This window comes from Pipistrellus hanaki (assembly GCF_964339955.1).
Source record: "Pipistrellus hanaki genome assembly, chromosome: 5".
NCBI classification, from domain to species: domain Eukaryota; kingdom Metazoa; phylum Chordata; class Mammalia; order Chiroptera; family Vespertilionidae; genus Pipistrellus; species Pipistrellus hanaki.
This window is the reverse complement of record NC_140507.1, coordinates 74,711,396-74,732,731: the sequence shown is the minus strand read 5'-3', so window position 1 is coordinate 74,732,731 and position 21,336 is coordinate 74,711,396. Positions and strand designations below refer to the sequence as shown.

Here is a 21,336-nt window from a genome sequence, read left to right as displayed (position 1 = left end):
ACACATTTATTTTTGTTACCTGTCTCCCTCCACATGAGATGATAAGCTACAGGAAAGCAAATATTTTTGCTGGTGTTTTTCACCACTGTATCCACCATCCCTAGAATAGCGCCTCATGTAAAGTACATGCTCCAGGACTATTTGCTGAATGAGTGCATGAATAAATGAAAGAAAAAATGAATGATGATTGGCTTCACCTTTGTAGATGAGGGCTTTGAACTCAGCTGAAATCCACCCTAATTCCTGCCCCACCACTGCAGTCTATGCAAACAGGCTTGGACCCGGATCACCAAAAGACCCCTTCACCTACCTTCACACATCCCCCCTGGGCCATGGAAACTCCTGTTTCCGCTGACGGATTCAAATCCTGGGTTGCAGACACAAGAGTAGCTTCCAAAACTGTTGTGGCAGGTCGCATGCTCCGGGCAAGCTCTGGGATCGGCACATTCATCCACCTCTAATGAGTGGAAATGAAAACTCAGATCAAGGCAGATGAGGAATTGAGGACAGGAGACTGCAAACAGGAAACCCCCTCTACATGTTCCTAATCGATGGCACACAGTACTGCTGCTTCCCAATACCCATGTTCCCTCTTCTTCTTCACCTCCCGGGCAGTGAGATGCGCCCCGGGAGAATAACTTTTGGCCAACAGTGTGTAAGGAAAAGGGTGGCAAAATAGTTTCAAAATATAAGGATCATAGATTACAGAGGTGTTCATGGTCTTTCACTGATCCCTGAACCTACATCCTGGGATGTGGGCTTTGCCACTCTTCTCTTTTAAGATGTGGAGTTGTTTCCCCACCCCTGAATCTAGCTGGCCCAGTGACTTGCATCGGCCAACAGAATGTAGCGAAAGTGATGTGGTGCCAGTTCCAAACTTATAGGGTTGTTGTATTCTGCTCATTCTTGGGGCTTCTGCCATATGAACAAACCCTAGTCTGGCCTAACGAAGAATAAAAGACAAAGTGGAAGAGAGATGGATGGCCCCCAGATATGTGGACAGCCCAACCACTATCAGCAAAACTGACCCCCAGCTGACCGCAGACCCACGAACAAATCCAGTTGAGACCCAAAGAACTGGCCAGCAAGGCCCAACCTCAACTGCCAAGACATAGAACTGAGAGTTAAATAAATGGTGCTGGTTTTTAGCCACTGACTTTTAGGGATATCTGTTAGTCAGCAGTAGCTAACTGCTGCAAATGGACTAACTTCAAACATCTCTGGCTCCAAGACAAGAGAATATAAGGAGCATGTCATCCAGTCATCCTCTCTAAATGGAGAACACAGACTGCACCAGACTCCCTGCCTCTTGGTGAGAATATTCTGACCACAATGCTAGGGACGGAATCAAAGAGCAAGACAGAAACTGCTGTGAACCATATGGTGTTTGGACCAAAGATGGAGAAGAATGGAGATTCCAGACCATTTACCAGGTCAATCACCCAAGACGTGATGACTGATTTAATATGGAGGGAGATAGAGGATCAAGGGAAACTCTCAGATCTTAATTTAAATGCCTTTTAGGAGAAAGTTCTGAAGTTTGGGTCTCTCTATGACAGAGTGTCTCGACGTTAGCACTACTGCCATTTGAAATGGGATCATTTTTGTATGGATTTAGGTGTGAACAAAACCAACTCCATTTCTGCATCCAGATTTCATTTCATTTTAAGTTTCATGCTGTGATTAACCTCATTGTCCTTAGCAAGCAGATCAAAGCCTTCTGGTTGATGAATATCTATGTTCCTTAAAATGTAGCCACAAATATTTTCATTAATAATCGCTGAAATGCCAGGGCAACCAAGATAAATATCAAACTGGCCATCTGTCACAAGACCACAAGGAGAAATGGCCCCTGGCTTTGCTGTACTGCATTTTTGTGTCCCTTTGTCTTTTTAATCATTAGTACCTGAGTTATACTATAAAAAAGCACAATAGCCCTAACAAGTTTGGCTCAGCGGATAGAGCATCGGCTTGTGGTCAAGGGCATGTACCTTGGTTGCAGGCACATGCCCAGAAGGGAGTGTGCAGGAGGCAGCTGGTTGATGTTTCTCTCTCATCGATGTTTCTAACTCTCTATCCCTCTCCCTTCCTCCCTGTAAAAAAAAATCAATAAAATACATTTAAAAAAAGCCAACAACAACAACAACACTGTAACAGGGGTCTGGAAGTGGGGAATAATCCGTGCAGACTGTTAGGCTGTCTGTTCTGCTCTGATCTAATCTTCCCGTAAGTAAGTAACCTCTAATAAGTTCTATCATATTCTATGGAGTTGCTTGCTTTGTTCTTCAGTCTGAAGTTAACTTCTCATTGTGGCAGCCAGTGCACCATTGCCTACCATCAGATGGTTTTTTATTGTGGGAAGCTGTCCTGTGCATTGTAATGTGCCTTACCCTCTAGATGACAATAGCACACACAACCTCACCATCACCCGTTGTGGCCATAAAAAATGTCTCCAGACATGGCCAATGTCCCTGGGAGAAAGAGCACTGGCCAGCCTCCCATACTCTCAAGTACTTTCTGACCCCACTGCTTAATTCATCGTAAGATCTCAACAGGTGTTCAATCCCAGTTCTTCCACTTTCATGGCTGTGTGTCCTTGAGCAAGTGACTTCATCTCTCTGAACCTCAGTTTTCTCAGTCTTAAGATGAGGATCAGCATCCCGATCTCATAGGATCATCAAATTAAGTGATGCTTCATTAAACAGGTAAACGAAGAAGAGCAGGTCCCCCATACCTTCACAGAGAGAGTTGTTAGAGATGAATCCATCTTGGCAGGGGCAACTGTAGCTTCCAAAAGAGTTGACACACTCAGAATGCTCTGGACACACTCCCCTGTCGAGGCACTCATCGATGTCTGAGGAGCAGCAGAAGAGAGTGGGCAGACAAAAGATTGGCTGTCTAAGGTTAAATACTTATGTGCCCAACTCAGTGGTAGCTATCCACCAAAGACCCATGCAGAGCCCAGGAGCATTACCTGTACAGGAGAAATAACCTGGATTTCCCGGGCTCCAGGTATCTCCGGTGGAAGAAGAGAAGCCAGGCAAGCAGCTGCACTTGTACCTCCCCGGCAGGTTTTTGCAGACTGAGTTAGGACCACATTTTGAGGGACCTGAAGAACATTCATCTACATCTAGACAGAGAAAAAGACAGAGTTACAAATCTGCCTCATCTTGTATAAAAGGCTGTATTTTCCAAAGATGGCTATAAAGTCTTCCATTCCTTATGCCCTTCATTCAGTGTGAACTCAAGCAGCGGGTCTATGTTCCTTCCCTTTGAATCTAAGCATGCTTGTGACTATGGTGGTAGTGACACTCAAGGTTATAAAAAAAAAAAAGCATGCATTGTTCTCTTCAGATGCTCATTCTTAGAACTCAGCCACCATGCTGTGAGGAAGCCCAACCAGTCATGAAAAAGCAGCCCGCATGGAGAACTAAGACCTCCAGCCACAGGCCTGGTGGGGCAGCCAGCCAACAGCCAGCACCAGCTTGCCAGCCATGTGAGTGTGTCCCTCTTCAAAGTGGATCCTCTAACTCCCACGTGAGCCAACTCAACTGACACTGTGTGGAACAGAGACAAGCTGTCCTCACCAAACTCAGCCCAAACTGTGGATTCATTCATGAGCAAAATAAATGACTGTTATTGTTTTAGCCACTAAGTTTGCAGTTGTCTATTACCCAGTCGAGAACACTTTGCAAAACCACCTCTAGGAATTTACTCATTGAAACACCCATAGAATTGTGCAATTGTGGTACCATGGTATCAAGCCACCCTAAATAAACACTTGCTACGTACCTGTCATGCAAATAAAACTTCAAGACAAATCTCCTATAGCTCTCTCCTGGCAAATTGCACCTCCCCTAAAGAGAAATCTGAAACTCCACTGTCCACCAAGATAAGATCATAGGGATATTCACCCCAGCTTTGCTTGAAGTTACAAAACTTTAGAAACAACCTAAGTGTTAATAACAGGATGATTAAATCTGGAGATACATAAAGAATAACATGTTCTTTCATTTGACAAATATCTATTGATACACTGTATAGGTCACAGACATAGAATGGACAAAATCCTGGCTGTAGTATCCACCACTTTTCACCCCAAATTTAAAAACCAGGGCCCACCAGCACTACTGAGCTCACTGAATAATCCATGAACCATAGCACAAAGAAAGAGATGTTTGGGAGCTAGAATGATAGAAATGATTTATCTTGTTCAGCCAACTACAGTTCACGGTCAAATTCAGTCCACCTCATCCATTTTTTATAAATAAAGTTTTATTAGCACACAGTCACATCCATTCATTTATGTATCATCTACAGCTGCTTTTACAATACAGCTGGAGCATTGAGTAGTCATGATAGAGGCCTGCATGGCTTACAACCTCCAAAATATCTGGGCCCACACAGAAAAAGTTTACAGACCCCTGATCTTATTCAAAGGCACAGACAGATCTTTACTGTCAAGCAGAGAACTGGAGTATAAATATAAGAAATGCAGACAAAGAACTTTGCTCATTCTGGGAACTATTTGAGTTTATATTATTTATGATAATATTGATAGTAGTTCTTAGGATTATATGTGTGCCTAGCGCACTGCAAACATTATTGCACTTAATATTCCCAACTCTCCTTGGAGGTAGATGCTCTTAAATACCTATTTTACAGATAGAAATATTGAGACTTGGAGAGATTAAATTATTTCCCCAGCACCTCACAACTAGAGTGTTAACAGACCACCATTAAAGTCATAAAGACCTGGGTTTGAATTTTAGTTCAACTGCATGATGCTACACAAGTCATTTCAGCTCTTGGAGCCTCAGTTCCCTCATCTGTCCAATGGAGACACATCCCACTGAGACACTTGATCACGTGGGAAAATGCACCTAAAGCCCTTGCACGGGCTTTAATAAGTGTTAGAAAATCTTATTATCTACACTGAGAAGGAGGGTCCCCAATATGAGATCAGTGGATATTGATAAATAGCATGATCTTTATTTTTTATAATGCCAGTCTCTAATTATTGAAAATTTTAGTGACCAGGAATCATTTTCTTTCTTTTTTTCTTTTTTTCTTTTTTTAATGTATTTTATTGATTTTTTACAGAGAGGAAGAGAGAGGGATAGAGAGTTAGAAACATCGATGAGAGAGAATCATCGATCAGCTGCCTCTTGCACACCCCCTACTGGGGATGTGCCCGCAACCAAGGTACATGCCCTTGACCGGAATCGAACCTGGGACCTTTCAGTCCGCAAGCTGACGCTCTATCCACTGAGCCAAACCGGTTTCAGCAACCAGGAATCATTTTTGTGAGAGAAGAGAGAGAGAGAGAGAGAGAGAGAGAGAGAGAGAGAGAGAGAGAGAGGTTGAGAGAGAGAGATTGAGAGAGATTGAGAAGAAGAGGAAGAGGAAGGAGGAAGAGGAGGAGGAGAAGGAGAAGGAGGAGGAGCTTCCACCTAACTTTCTGATGAATGCCAGAGGATTTTGAGGAGGTGTGCACTCACCTTCGCATTCCACTCCTGGGCCTCTGAACTGCGTCAGTCCATTGCTGGACAGGAAGCCTCTTTTACAAGTACAGTAGTAACTCCCCACAGTGTTGGTGCAGGTGGCATAAGCTGGACACGTGGTGGTGTCCCAGCACTCATTCACATCTAGGCAGCAAAAAAAATGAAGATCTTAGGTTCCAGCACCAGAGTGGGGCTGCAGGGAAAACCAGTGGGAGAACAAGAAGGCAACTGTTTTGGGTCAAAGTGTGTCTCCTGTGAAGTTATTGAAGTCCTAAATCCTGGTCCCTGAGACTATGAACTTATTTGGAAACAGGGTCTTTGTAGATGTTATTAAGATGTGAGTTAAGATGAGAGCATACTGGAGTAGGATGGTCCCTTAATATGACATGATTGGTGCCCTTATAAGGAAGGGAGGAGAGGCACAGAGACATAGGGAGAGGACCATGTGATATCCAAGGCAGAGGTTAGAGTGATGGGTCTACAAGCCAAGGAATGCTGGCAACAGAAGAAGTTGGGAGAGGGGCAGAGAACAGATTCTTCCCCTGGAGGAAGTACCTGATTTTGGACTCTGGCCTCCAGAGCTGTGAGAGAATAAAACTCTGTCCTGATACAGTGACCAAGGATGTTCATCAAGGACCCTGAAGGCCTAGGACCCTTCTTTCTCAAAATGTGGTCCATGGCCTGGTGAAAGCTAAATCTCAGGCCCTGCCCCAGACCTGCTGAATCATAATCTGCGCTGTAACAAGATCCTTGATGATCTGTGGGCCCAGGAAAGTGTGAGATGCACTGATCTGGCCCCTTGCTACTCCACATGTGGCCGCAGGTCAGTAGCCTCTGTCTTGCCTGGGATCCCCAGGAGAGCTTGGAATATCAGATGTTGATTCAGCAGGTCAGAAGCAGGGCCTGAGATAAATTGTAGACATTCCAGCCCTGGAACATGTGATTTCACCTCTGTACCTCAGTTTCCCTGTTTAGCCCTCACCCACACATCCAGTGAGTCTCTCCCTCGTTGATTCTCCCTTTCTCTCCCAAATATCATTCTGCATCTACTAACTTCTCTCTATCTCCACGGTTATGTTTGATACAGATCTTCCTCTGGATTATATAATTAGTCCCACATCCCTCATTGTGCCCTGCAATCGTCTCTGTATGCAAATTTCATTATCCACCCCATCCCTCCCTATAATCCTGCCTGTTGCACTCATAATTAAAATCCAAATTCTTTAACATGACCCAAAATAGTCCCCAGTGATGAGACCCAATCACATCTTTAAGCCTCATCTCATGCTTGTCTCCATTTCTAGCTTTCCCACCACAGGGCCTTTCTTTGCACGGGCTGCTGTTCCCTTTGACTTTGCATTGCCTAACGGTGGTCGGCAAACTCATTAGTCAACAGACCCAAATATCAACAGTATAACGATTGAAATTTCTTTTGAGAGTCAAAGTTTTTAACTTAAACTTCCTTGCCGGGACCAGTTTGGCTCAATGGATAGAGCGTCGGCTTGGGGACTGAAGGCTCCCGGGTTCGATTCCGGTCAAGGGCATGTACCTTGGTTGCACAGTGGGAGGTGTGCAAGAGGCAGCTGATCGATGACTCTCTCTCATCGATGTTTCTAACTCTCTATCTCTCTCCCTTCCTCTTTGTATAAAATCAATAAAATATATTTTTAAACTTAAACTTCCTCTAACGCCACTTCTTCAAAATAGACTCGCCCAGGCCATGGTATTTTGTGAAAGAGCCACACTCAAGGGGCCAAAGAGCCGCATGTGGCTCACAAGCCGCAGTTTTCCCACCACAGACATAACCAGTTCCTATTTGTTCTTTAGGTCTCACTTAAAGTTCACTTCTTTCAAGAAGCCTTCCCTGACTCCCTCATTGCTACTTGTGCTCCTTCTTTGTGACATTCATTGCTATTACAATTGCTCAGTTATCTGTGTGATGAGCTCTTCACCACACTGAGATCCGGAGGACAAAGCCACAGATAGGAGCAGGCTCCAGGTGCTAAGGAAGATGCTCACTTGATATTATCATCCCTATGGTCAGCAGAATAATAATGGCTTCCCTGAAGATGACCACGTCTCATCCCTGAACCAGGTGAATGTTATGCTACACAAAAGGGGGGAAATTAAGGTTGCATATAGATTGCTGATCCGATGACCTTGAGGTCATCTAAGATTATTGAGGAGGAGCCAATGTAATCACAGTGTCTTTACAAGTGAAGGATGAAGGAGGCAGAGTCAAAGTGATGCAATGAGAGAAAGCCGTAGCCAGCCATTGCTGGCTGTGAAGATGGAGGTTGGGCCTGAGACAGGACCCCAGGAATACAGTTGACCTCTCGCAGCTGGAAAAGGCAAGAAAACAGAGTCTCCCCCAGGACCTCCAGGGAGGAATGCAGCCCTGCCGATGCCTTCATTGCAGCCCAATGAGACCCATTTTGGACTTCCGATCTCTAGAACTGTAAGATAATGTTCTTGTTGCATTAAGCCACCAAGTGTGTGGTCATTTGTAACAGCAGCAATAGGAAACTGATACAGTTCCCACTGCATGGATGTAGAAAATAAGCTCAGAGAGGTTAGGTGACTTGCCCCAGGACACACAGTTGGTAAGTGGCAGCGCCAGGCCTGTCAACCCCCAAAGTGCATGAGTTCCACCACTGCTACACAAGAAGAGGTAGGTCTGGCTGGAAATGGAATACATTTTCATGCTCTTCCTAAGACAATCCTGTAGGAAAACTCGTAGAATTGGTCGTTTCAAGTCTGTTGCCCTGATGGTCTGTGAGCTCCCAGAAGGAGGCCATTTGTGTCTCTTGTTTACTGCCGTGTCCTGAATGCACAGAACAGTGCCCAGTACACAGCTGTTGCTCATAAAGACCTTACTGAGAAGGTCACATCAGAGCAAAAACCAGAGGGAGGTGAGCGAGTGGGCTAGGAAGCTATTATACTTAAGGCAGAGGAAAAGGCAAGGATTAAAAGACAATTTCATGGAGTTCCAAGGAGGCTGGTGTTATTGGAGCAGAGTGGATGAGGGATGGCCAGACCATATAGGATCTGCTAGACCAGTGGTTCTCAACCTTCCTAATGCCGCGACCCTTTAATACAGTGCCTCATGTTGTGGTGACCCCCAACCATAAAATTATTTTTGTTGCTACTTCATAACTGTAATTTTGCTGCTGTTAATGAATTATAATGTACATATCTGTGTTTTCCAATGGTCTTAGGTTCTACAGCAGCGGTTCTCAACCTGTGGGTCGTGACAACTTAACTGGTGGTCACTAAATTAACCTAAGTGACCCACAGGTTGAGAACCGCCAACAGGGTCGCCTAAGACCATCAGAAAACACAGATATTTACATTACTATTCATTAACAGCAGCAAAATTACAGTTATGAAGTAACAACGAAAATAATTTTATGGTTGGGGGTCACCACAACATGAGGAACTGGATTAAAAGGTTGAGGCATTAGGAAGGTTGAGGACCACTGTGCTAGACCATTGTAAAACTTCAGCTTTTCATCGGAGAGAGATGGGAGCCCCAGGAGAGTTTAGAGCAGAGGAGGGGCACAACATGACAGGATTTACACGACCTTCCGGCAACTGGTGGGGAAGATGAGCTGGAGAGAGCCAGCGGCAGTGTGACAAGGCAGGCAGCCTCTGCCCTTGTCCAGGTGAGCGGTGGGAGCAGAGGAAGCAAGAGATTCTGCCTTTATTCTGAGGGTAACGCCAATAGGATTTGCCAATGGACCGAGTAGAGGGTGTGAAAGAAAGAGAGGGATCAACAATATTGCCAACATCAACTGGTAGGACGGGATATCATAGGAAAACTCTTAATAGAACTTGCTAGAAAAACATCATAGATGAATTACCATGATTAGGATCTTGAGAACTGGGGTTTTTGGTTGTGTTTTTTTTTGTTTTTTGCCTCCTGTGAATGTCTTGTTGATTTCCCTTTCCTGCACTCAGATGGTATCTCTCTTCTCATTTCCAGCTTCCTCTTTCATCTGCTGGGCCAACCTTTCTCTCAGCAGACTTCCGGCACATCGCCCCTTGCGGTCTCCCTGCTCAGCTTCCCAAGCTCTATCTTCCTCTAGCTCTATCTGCCACTGCTCCAGGCCACCCCCAACCAGAACAGCAACCCAGTCCCCTGAGTCCAAGCACCTGTCCACCTCTCCAGCTCATCTCCCGCCCTGTCCCATCAGCCGAGCTCACCTTTGCTCGGTTCTCCAAGTCCTTTCCTGACTCGGGACCTGAGCACCTCCCCCTGCAGACCTTGGGACTTGCCAACCGCTGTTAATCAAGTGAGCCAACTCCTTGTAATAGATCTCTCCATATACGAATGCCTATATCAAGATATGTACATGTGCATCCTATTGGTTCTGTTTCTCTGGAGAGCCCTGACTAATACAAATACCTCCTATATGCCCAGATTCTTCTAGGCATGGTAGACTCAACAGTGGAACAAGACACACAAAATTATCAACCACCACAGAGTGGATAATCCAGAGAGGAGCGGATGAGTCATACTATGTCAAAAAATAGGGTAGTCACTGCAAAGATGACACAGGAGCTGAAACACAAAGATGGTGATGGAGGGATCCATGTGTCTATATAGGGCAAGAGCATCCCAGGTGAAACGCCCAGGCTATGCAAAGGTCCTGAGGCAGGACTGGGCCTGGTGTTTGGGAGGAACAGCAATGAGGCCCATGTGGCTGGATAGAGTGAGGGAGGGAGGAGCTGAGAGCAGGGATGGGGAGGGCCATGCAGAGTCTTATGGGCCTTGGGGAGAACTTCGACTTCTATCTTTTTTTCTTTTTTTAAAATATATTTTATTGATTTTTTTACAGAGAGGAAGAGAGAGGGATAGAGAGTTAGAAACATCGATGAAAGAGAAACATTGATCAGCTGCCTCTTGCACACCCCCTACTGGGGATGTGCCCACAACCAAGGTACATGCCCTTGACCTGAATCGAACCTGGGACCCTTCAATTCGCAGGCCAACGCTCTATTCACTGAGCCAAACCAATTTTGGCTTGGCTTCTATCTTGAGGGAGGTAGGAGCCCTAGAGGGCTCTGGGCAGAGGAAGGACAAGACCAACTCAGATTCTCACAGGTGCTGTCTGGCCACAGCTGGCAGGGCAGGGAGCCGGGAGACCAGGCCAAAGGCCACTTCAACAGTCCATCTGCGACACACGATGCTCAGTCACGAGCAAAACAGCTTAACTGGTGGTCACTAAATTAACCTAAGCAAAAACTGTGGCTTTAGAGAGACAGAGAGAGCTTTGCAAGTATAACCAGAACTTTCCTTTTGTAGGTCCCTTCCATGCATTTCCCGCAGTCCCCACAGTAGCACTGCCAGATGAGGTGCACAAGTCTTTTTCCCGGGCTTTCAGGGTGCTAGCACCCAGAGTCCAGTGTCCCGGGACCTCACGCCCCAAGTCTGGGACGAGTCGGGATTGTCGGGCAACCTCCTTTTGGCACCTGCTACCACCACAGGGTGCAGACGTGGAAAGGGATGCTGGGAGCATTGGGTGAACCTGCCCCGGCTCACACCACGCGTCAGAATGCAAGACAAGGGCCAAGTGGAGTGAACTGCTGCTGGGGAGGAGTCCAGGAGACCTGGTCGTTACCCTGGCTGTGCCCCCGCATTGGCTACCAGCTGTGGATTATCTGCAGCCCCAACCATAAGAACTAGAGAATCCATATTTCTCTGAGGAGGAAATGGAACAGGAGAGAGAGGGGGAGAGGGGAAGGAGAAGAGGAGGAGGTGGCAGGGGGGTGGGGGGTGGGTAATTTAATCGAGCATTTACTGTATCCTGTTTTCAGCACTGCCTCTATCTGACCTTCCTTTATCCTCATCAAAACTCTGTGGGATTGGGTGAGCGTGGTTTCCCTTTGTGAGAGGGGATGGGGACGGGGACAGGGTATGGGAAGGGGGAACAAGGTATGGGAAGGGGGGACAGAGTATGGGAAGGGGGGGGACAGGGTATGGGAAGCGGGGGGATAGGGTATAGGAAAGGGTAGGTAGGGTATGGGAAGGGGGGGGGGGCACAAACGAGCAGGCATTTTCCATGGCGGGACTTGGAGTCATGAGCTGCATTTGAATCGGGCAGCAGTTACGCCTCTGCATTTGAGGGTGAACAGACGCAGTAGAGTTTGGGAAAAAAGTACACACCGACCAGGCTTCTAACCACTCCATGGGAGCCTGTGTGCCAGTAGCCGGGAACCCAGAGCCTGTCCCGAAGCCAGCATCTTACAGAGAGACCCACCGGACACAGCTGAATTCTGAGGCCTGAATGCCTCCGTGGGCCCCAGGGCACCACGGGGACTAATCCTCTTGGCAAACGTGTGGCCAGCCAAACGACCATGCTCAGTTACAGCCCAAGATTGGCTCCCAGAAGAGATGCGATGTCATCTGGGGCCCACAGGACTAAGAAAGACACTTCCTCCAGATCTCCCCCGGGATGGCCACCACGGAGCAGTTGGCATGGTGACAAAGCAACCACCGCGGCTCGGCAGGTGATGGAAGGGGTGGACCACCGCACAGAGGAGATGTCTCCCTCCCAGTGGACCAGAGATGGCCATTCCAGATGCAGCCAGCCTGAGCACAGGGACATGAGAGATGGCTTTAGAAGAAAAAGTGTCCACGCTTCCCATGATGTCAGAGGTGCGCCTCCTCATGAAAGAGAAACTCGTGTTTCAGAGAATTGCCCATTGGCAGGAAGGACTCTGCCCACAGCAGACCTGGCCCCAGTGTGCGTAGTAGAAGCTTCTGTCCAGAAAGAAGCAAAACACACTCTTTCCATCCATCTCAGTCTAGAAAACCCATGCGTGCTGCTGCTCATGGCACATGGCACCATGAAGGAAAGCCAGAAAGAGGTCAAGAAGACCCTGTCGGTCTTTGAAAACCTCGAGAGGCACTTCCCCCTCGGGTTCCTCAGCAGCTCCTTCATCGAAGGCCTGAGGCAACCCCGGTCAGCTCACTCAGAAGGACGCAGGCCGGGGGGGGGGGGGGGGGGCTGCTGGAGAGCTAGAGATGGCAGATAAGAGGAACGTACCTGAAGCTTCTGAGGAGGAGGCAGGATCCACAGTACCAGTGTTCATGGGCCAGTCAGTAACAGTACCAGTGTTCATGGGCCAGTCAGTAGAACCTGAGTCAAATGCAGCAGATGGCATAGAACTATTTGAAGACAGTCAGCTAAACAGCCGCTCCAAAGCAATAGCATCAAAAACCAAAGAGATTTCCCTGGCTGCTTTGGCTCAGTGGATAGAGAATTGGTTTGTGGATTTAAGGGTCCCAGGTTCAATTCCGGTCAAGGGCACATGCCCAGGTTGCAGCTCAATTCCCGGGAGGGGGCATGCAGGAAGCAGGAGGCAGGAGATTCTCTCTCATCATTGATGCTTCTCTCTTTTCCTTTCCCTTCTTCTCTAAAATCAATAAAAATATATGGGTTTTTGTTTTGTTTTGTTTTTTGTTTGTTTGTTTGTTTTTGTTTTTAAAAAGATGCCCTGACTGGTTTGGCTCAGTGGATAGAACGTTGGCCTGTGGACTGAAGGGTCCCAGGCTCGATTCCGGTCAAGGGCATGTACCTTGGTTGCAGGCACATCCCCAGTAAGGAGTGTGCAGGAGGCAGCTGATCAATGTTTCTCTCTTGTCGATGTTTTTAACTCTCTATTTCTCTCTCTTCCTCTCTGTAAAAAATCAATAAAATATATTTTTAAAAATAAAATAAGAGAGATTGAACAGGTTTACTGACAAGACTGTGAAACTTTTGGGATGGTTGGGAAAATGCTGATTGGAAAAAATCCTTCATTAGGAAAGTCCATGCAGTTTGCATTGAGACAGAATTTACATGAAATAGGTGAGCGGTGTGTGGAAGAATTCAAGCATTTCATTGCAGAGTATGACACCTCTAGTTAAGACTTCGAAGAGCCTTTTTAAAAATTTACTTGCTCAGGCAAAAAAAAATGGTACTAAACTCACTAACCCCTCCCACCCCCCAGTTGTGTAAACCCTTCAAATATGGATTTTTTTTTTTATGAAGAGAAATACTTTATGATGTTGACCACAGCTCCAAGATCAAATAAACATCTAAAATAGTCTTAAGATATTTTAATTAGAATTTTTTAAATCTACGTGTAAAGACTTCTAATTAATTACTTATCTTTTTCCCCCTCTAAAAAGATGGGTCAAGTGATGTTTCAAGTTCTGGAGAACAGTTTTCTATACTTATTCATATGCTGTAGTCTTGTGATAGTATGCAATCATTTGTTTGGTAACACTAGTGTAATTTTTAGAGATCACACCACTTAAGCATTTATAAGTTTTTTTTGCATATCGTCATCATTGATACCATGTGAAAATGTTAGAATTCTAAGTTGTGATCTTATTGACTTGTTGCTTGCTTATCTTAGGCTGTGTAAGTTTTAATATGTTTAAGTATAAGATCCAAATAAACTGAATACCTTGGTATCTTAGAGAATACTTGCTTTGAGTATAATTTCTCATGGCAGTACCTAGAGCACTTAAGTCTCTTAAAAGACACCTCACAATAAAATCCTGTTTTCTAAGTAAAGGAACCTAAATTAATGTCTTCTATTAAAATAATCCTGAAATTCTTGTGTGTGTCTTAAACAACATTATATATAGGTAATTTGAGATGAAGGATGAGGGCCATTTTAAAGCTAAAATTTCTTGTAATTTTTCTAACTGAAAGAGAAAATTTAGAATTTGAGGGAGCAGTAAAGCTTCTTTTCTTTCTTTCTTTCTTTCTTTCTTTTTTTTTTTTTTTTTTGCCATTGGCCCACATTCCCTATCTCCAGAAAGAAGACTGATAACATACCCATGATTGAACTATTTACTGATTATACCATGGTTAATCCCCTTGTAGTCTAAAAAGTTGTTTATTTTGCTGCTTTTCTAAGGGGTTCTTAGCCCTTCAAAAGTATTCTTGGGAAAAAAACAAAGCAGAGTAAGTAGTAAGCCTCACACAATGACCTTTCACCAAGCAGTCTGTGTAAGCCATCCCTCATGAGCTAGCCATCCAAACGACAGGTTAATTAGGAATCTAACTGGGACGATTAGGATATTCCACTCATTTCCTGATCACTTCCAGCTGTCCAGTGGCATTTAGCAAAAAAAAAAAAAGAATATTTTTGTCGCATTTGTTAGGAAACCTTAAAATTATGTTTGCTATTACTACCCAATGTCATTACCCTCCCATTGTCTTTCCATTTCCACTCTCTTCTCACCTGGATTCTGGCGTCATTTTTAGTGGCCTTTATTGGTACTATCTTAACAGCTACCCAGAGTAGATAAACATTTTGTTAAATATGGAAATAGCAGAATAAGATAATCTTAGCAGATCCTGTAATAGGTGCCTCAAAAAATGTAGTATGCCATTCCATAAATTTAAAGTAAAATTGAAGGCAACAATGATTTTCTTACGTTTCCTATATAAGACCACCTTGAATGGTTATTCTTTGCTATTTAGATGTTGTGCATAGCCACAACTCAACCCCATGTGTCATCTCTGGTATTCTTCATTCGTATGAGCAAAGATTTTGTTTGTTTACAACCACCTTAGAAAGAATAAAAGTACTGATTTTGTTTCTCCCCCTGGGTCCATTTTCTTTAGTCAGAATGTCACAATTTAAAAACAAAACAAAAACAAACAAACAAAAACCAACTTGAGAAACTACCACGGAGGTAAAGGAGTTGTTCACTTTTTGAAATTCATTCAATTATAGGACTTTTACTCACAACTGCCTTTAAATGTAGGTTCAACAGGTAACATTTAAACCTTTAAAGTGGTTTATAATAAGCTTGCCACTAGCATTATTCTGGTGTTAAATCTGTCTGTGTGTATGTTTTTTTTAAGCTTTAAAGTTTAATTTTAGGATAGATTAATTCAGATGTCTACCCAAGTGTGTATTTTGCAATTAAGTGTTCTTTGTTAAAAATTTTTGTTTGTAAATTATCTATTGTTTTTGAGTATGTCCAATTGAAGTGATAACATTTTCATTATCTTATAAAGCCTTGGTGATCAAAAGGGGAAAGCAGATACTGTGAATCTTTTTTGTGAGTTTTAAAAGTGCAAAATAAAGCAACTAGATTTAAATAAAATTTAAAAAGCACAACTCCGGGATCCACTCCTCTTACCTTCATTTTCATGGAAATTAAAGTCCCTGAAATTTACTATAACACCTGAGGTCCCCAGGGCAATGGCACTGGAACCAAGATTCGAACCCAGAAAGTGTGACTCCAGAGCCCCCTCTGAACAGCTCCACATGGGGCTGAATCCTCACAACTATCCCACCAGGCGGGTCCTACAACACCCATTAATCAGATGGCAAAACTGAGGGACAGAGGCACTTATCCAAGGTCCAACTGCCTCCAATCAGGGGGAGTCTCTTACCCAAATCCGCCTGTGTTGACCAGGGCTGCCAACCTGCAAACAGAGAAAAGAGGCCATTAGATGCCCCCATGTTTCCCTAAGTGCCAACGATTTTTTTCTCTTTTAAAATATATTTTTATTGATTTCAGAGAGGAAGGGAGAGAGGGGAGAGATAGAAACACCAATGCTGAGAGAGAATATTTGATCGGCTGCCTCCTTTATACCCCTTACTGGGGATGGAGCCCACATCCCAGGCATGTGCCCTTGACTGGAATCGAACCCGGGACCCTTCAGTCCACAGTCCAACGCTCTAACCACTAGGCAAAACCAGCTAGGGCGAGCGCCAACGATTTCTGGGGCAAGTGATGAAAGCAGGGGGAGTGCGTATCTGACAAGGAAAACTCGGGCTCTTCCTGGGAGCTGCCTACATCAGCTCTGAAATCTTACGCTTTGCCAGATCATGTGGAGCTGTCCAGGTAGCCACTCTTGGCACCCCCTCCATCCACTTTACCAGGTGGGAACAGCCACCGCCCAGCTGTTTCCCACCGCCCAGCTGTTTTGCTGGCCTACAAGCAGCGACTGGCAGAGGCAGGGGCACAGCCTGGCCCCCTTGCCTCCCAGCAGGTCAGTCTCCCCGGAGCAACTCGTGGGTCAGGGCTCCCTGTGGGTCAGGCTGTGGCTGAGCCTCCCCAGAAAAGCCTTCTGAGTTCCACAGAAACTAGCACACTCACCCCAGAAGAGGAGCAGGCTGAGCGTCCACATCGCGCTGCTCCTGTCACTCAGAGAGGAGGCCCTGTCTGCATCCCTGGGCTTTCTGAGGGGATGGGGAGCAGGGGCGGAGCCAGAGTTGCTCAATTACTGCCGGCGCCCTGGGGACCTTTTTTTTGCTGAGTTGCTGCCACTCATGCAGACAGTGTGCAAACCCTCAAATTCTCCTTTCTCAGCATGGAAGAGAAGTTGGGCTGTTCCCTCTCTCTCTCTCTCTCTCTCTCTCTCTCTCTCTCTATCTCTATCTCTATCTCTATCTCTATCTCTTTTTCTCTCTCCTTTCCCCTGATCTTTTTTGCTTTCCAACCAACATCTGTCTCCATTTCTTATGACCTTGTTTTATTGCAGCCGACACTAAATGAGCTTTGATACGTGCCCCCCAAAGAAGAAAGCCCTAAGCTCCAGGGCCTCTTCGCCCTGCTATCACGTACCAGGCAGGCCCTGTGCTAGACACACTGCTAACAAAATTTAACAACATTGAAGCGTCAACATCGCATTGCAGAGTGTGACGACTCCACTTATTTTACCAAAAAATGAAAAGGGAAGGCTTTGGAGAGGAGATGTCCCGCGTCCAAGACTGCTTGAGGACCTGGGCCCTCAAAGGAATTCGAATCTAGAGCCCTCTGCCAAGTTTAGAGATTTGACTATTTCATCTTCTCTCAGCTCTCCACTGTACCTGATCACATCACTGCCATCACCACCGCTCCTAGCCCCAATACACACACACACACACACACACACACACCACACACACACATACACACACACTCACACACGCACACACTCACACACACACATACTCACACACACACACACACACACACACACACACACTCACACACACAATCTCATTCACATGGAGATCTAGGAATGTCTTCATTAGGGTCGCCCAGCAGCAGACAAGGAGACAAGGATTCTAGTGAAAGTAGTTTCTCAGAAAAAACTCTGGGGAGTGGCGGAGGGGAGGGGAAACTAGTGAGTCTGGGCAGGGATCCAACCCACAGTGGGTGTTATCGAGCCACATACATGTGACAACCTGGGCTTCACCTCATTGGGTGCCTCGTGTAGGCGGCATAGAGCCCACTCTGCAGAGCTGTCCCAGTTGAGGGGCGAGGGAGCTGGGTATTTATCCACCAGCTGCTGTCAGTCTCGCATTGAGCCTTGCCTCAACCCACGACACCTCGGGCCTGGTTTCCAGGGAGACAGAACAGGCTCCAGAGACAGAGGTCAGTCTCGTGTGTGCTGAGGGGTGTGGAGCGGCACCAAGAGCATCTGCCAAGAGCTAAAAATGAGGTGCAGGAACCGCCCCAAGTTCCCTGGAAGAAAAGTGCCGCCGGTTCTTGCCTTCTCCCTTTTGTTCTCTGCCAAGCAAAAGACCCATCTCGGAGTTATGGTCACTAAAGCAGATGCACAGGGGTCCCCCATTTGTGCACCCAGGGGCCCTGCCCCCAGAAGCTGCACTTAAGAGCCAGTGTGAACATACGGCAAATTGCACCAAGAAAGAGGATAGACAGAGCTGCCTGATGTCTAAGAGAGGCTCTGGAGGAGAAGCGCAGAATCTGCAGCCAGACTGCACACCCCCAGGGGCGGGGTTCAAATCCCATCTCCACCATTGGCTACTCATGTGGGGTCCTGGGAAAGTTCTCAATCTCTCTGTGTCTCAGCATTCCCATCTGTAAAATGGGCCTGATGGTAGTAAAATCTACGTCACGGGGCTGGCATGACCATCCGAGGACTGGATGTGTGCGACACACAGGAAAGGCTCCACATGTTGGCTATTACGGTGACAGATTGGTATATCCTGACTCTACAAGATATTCCCAGCCAAAACCGGTTTGGCTCAATGGATAGAGCATCAGCTTGGGGACTGAAGGGACCCGGGTTCGATTCGGGTCAAGGGCATGTGCGTTGGTTCGGGCATATCCCCAGTAGGGGGTGTGCAAGAGGCAGCTGATCAATGACTCTCTCTCATAGATGTTTCTAGCTCTCTCTCTCTCCCTTCCTCTCTGTAAAAAATCAATAAAATATATTTTTTTTAAAATATTCCCAAAGTGACCTTGGGTGGGGACTTAGCTCTCTGGGCGTTGGTTTCTGCATCTGGAGAATGGGCATAACATAGGCTCTGCTTCCAAGGATCATTGAAGGGAGAACCCAGTCCATGAGGTAATACTGCTGCTGGGGCTTGTGTTTTCATCTACAACCCTGCTCAGTGCATCCAGGAGTGTGGGCCCAGGAGGCAGACAGACCAACTGGGACATTCTAACACATGTCCACAAATGCTTCGATCCTCCTCCCTTGCGTGTGCATGGACTTAAGACTTGCTTCTGATCAACCGCATAGGAAGGATGTGACATTATGTAACATCTAAGATTATGGCATCAGGGCTATCTGAGGTCATAAGAGTCCTTGCGCACTTCCCCCTCGCTCTCTCTTTTCAGGATCGCTTGCAGAGTGGCAGGAAGGGGAGCCGGTCACCATGTTGAAAAGGCACACAGGGCGTGGGGACTGAGGCCTCCAGACAGAGGCCTCTGAGAGATCCCAATCTGCACGCATCTAGCAAAGCCACCGCCACTTTCCTGACCCTCAGAAGCTACAGGAGAACAAACAACATGTTCTGTAAAGCTGTTCAGCTTTTAGAGTAACTGTTACATAGCAAGACATAATCATCCAACACACCGCAAGCAATGGTCCCCGCCGGCCAAATGAGGATAATAATGATTTCGTAGGGTTTGAGGCTTAATGTGATACAAGCCATAAAACCCTTCCTGGCACAAATTAAATGCTCAGTAATAGAAGTTATTATTGTCATTATTAGTCTCCACGGTGCTAAGTGATTGTGGCTACTCGCAGGAGAAGCTACCAACGTAGAGGCTTGAAACAGCACAAATTCATGATGTATGAGCTCAGAGCCCCAAATGGGCCTTTGGGGGCTGGAGTCAAGATGTCAATGGGGCTGCATTCCTTTTGGAGGCTCTAGGGGAGGATCCATTCCGAGCCTTTTCCAGCTTTTGGAGGTGCCCACATCCCTTGGCTCAAGGCTCCCTCCTTCATCTTCTGAGTCAGCACTCTATCACCTTCCAGCCAATTAAAAACTCAATCTCTTTCTCTCTCTCTCTCCCTCTCTCTCTCTCTCTCTCTCTCTCTCTCTCTCTCTCTCTCTCTCTCTCTTTCTCTCTCTTTCTCATTAGATATAGGAAAAGATGTCTCAATTAATCTTTGTCACTCTCTTTCTGTCATTCTCTCTCTCCCCCTCAATTTCCCACCTAAGAAGACCCTTGTCGTTACATTAGACTCACATGGATAGTCCAGAATAATGTCCCCATCTCAAGCTCCTTGATTTCATCTCCTCTGCCAAGCCCCTTTTGCCTGTCAGGTCACATATTCACAGGCTCTGAGGTTCAGATGTGGACAGCTTGAGGTGGTGGGCTTTTCCCTATCACAAGTGGGGCCTGGGGTCCTGGTGAGTGAGGACACAGATGCCAGTCACCCTTCAAACCCAGAAGGGTGACCCAGGCTTCACAATCTGGGCAGCTGAAACCCTGCAGGGACGAGGGGAGAAGAAGGGGAAGAACAGGCTGGAGGAAACGCACAGCTGCTTGCACAGAAGCCTAACCCCCTTGTGACTTTCCCGGCAAAGGGGAAATCTGGGGGCCCTCCAGATTGAAGAAGTCAGCCTGGAGGAGCCCCAGAGACATCGTGTATCCTCATCCTGAGTGAGGGGGAATTCCAGGGCAGCCCTTCCCAACTTGACCATGTCCCTCAGATGTTCTATTAGGTCTAGTAATAATTAATGTCGTTTTCTAATACTTTTTTTAAATCGAATTTATTTAAACAATACAACAAAATTTAATCAACAATATAGTTGCCGTTGTTTTCTACTACTTGTGCCCAACGCTCAGGAAGCATTTTAATCCCTCTGTTGTAAAATTCTTGTGATTTTGATGCAAAAAATTAGGTCAATGCATTTTTGAGGCATTCTTCATTATTAAATTTTTTTCCAAGAAGAAAGTTTTGCAAAGAACGAAACAAATGGTAATCGGAAGGGGCAATATCAGGAGAATATGCAGGTTGAGGGAGAACTTCCCATTCCAACTGGCGCAGTTTTTCAGCAGTGATTCTTGCAGTATGCGGTCCTGCGTTATCGTGGTGAAGAATTACGCCCTTCCGATTAATCAACGGGGGTTCTTTTTCTCTTAAAGCTTGGGCTAACCTTTCCAATTGGGCACTATACACTGCACTTGTAATGGTTTGGTTAGATGGTAAAAGTTCATAATGAAGAATTCCTTTAAAATTCCATCAAACACCCAACATCACTTTTTTCGCATGCAAGTCAGGTTTTGGCGTGGGCTGCGGAGCCTCATTTTTGTCCAACCATTGAGGCTGCCTTTTCAAATTAACATACAGCGCCCATTTTTCATCTCCGGTAACAATTTGCTCTAAAAACGGCAAACGGTTTTGACGAGAGAGGAGCGAACTGCAAATTGTGACTCTTTGATTACGGTTGTTGTTGGTCAACTCATGAGGAACCCATTTTCCAAACTTTTGGACTTTGCCAAGTGCACGCAATTGATTGGAAATTGTTTTTTGTGAACAATTTAAAGTTGTCGCAAGCTCTTGTTGGGTAATTTGAGGATTTTGCACCAAAAGAGCTTGAAGAGCTTCTTGATCAAAAT

General features: G+C 45.9%; 1 protein-coding gene across 1 annotated transcript in view; it reads right to left on the bottom strand.

The window, feature by feature from the left end:
• Window positions 1-16,672, bottom strand: part of ADGRE1 (adhesion G protein-coupled receptor E1) — a 54,658-nt gene extending 37,986 nt beyond the window's left edge. Inside the window, exons 1-7 of the mRNA XM_084884669.1 lie at window positions 16,627-16,672; window positions 15,917-15,949; window positions 12,557-12,649; window positions 5,502-5,648; window positions 2,975-3,130; window positions 2,735-2,854; window positions 311-457 (exon numbers count right to left, since the gene is read on the bottom strand). Coding sequence (XP_084740795.1) covers window positions 311-457; window positions 2,735-2,854; window positions 2,975-3,130; window positions 5,502-5,648; window positions 12,557-12,649; window positions 15,917-15,949; window positions 16,627-16,657 — 727 coding nt within the window. The 5' untranslated portion in view covers window positions 16,658-16,672. The remainder of the gene's footprint in view (window positions 1-310; window positions 458-2,734; window positions 2,855-2,974; window positions 3,131-5,501; window positions 5,649-12,556; window positions 12,650-15,916; window positions 15,950-16,626) is intronic.
• Between the last annotated feature and the right edge of the window lie 4,664 nt (window positions 16,673-21,336).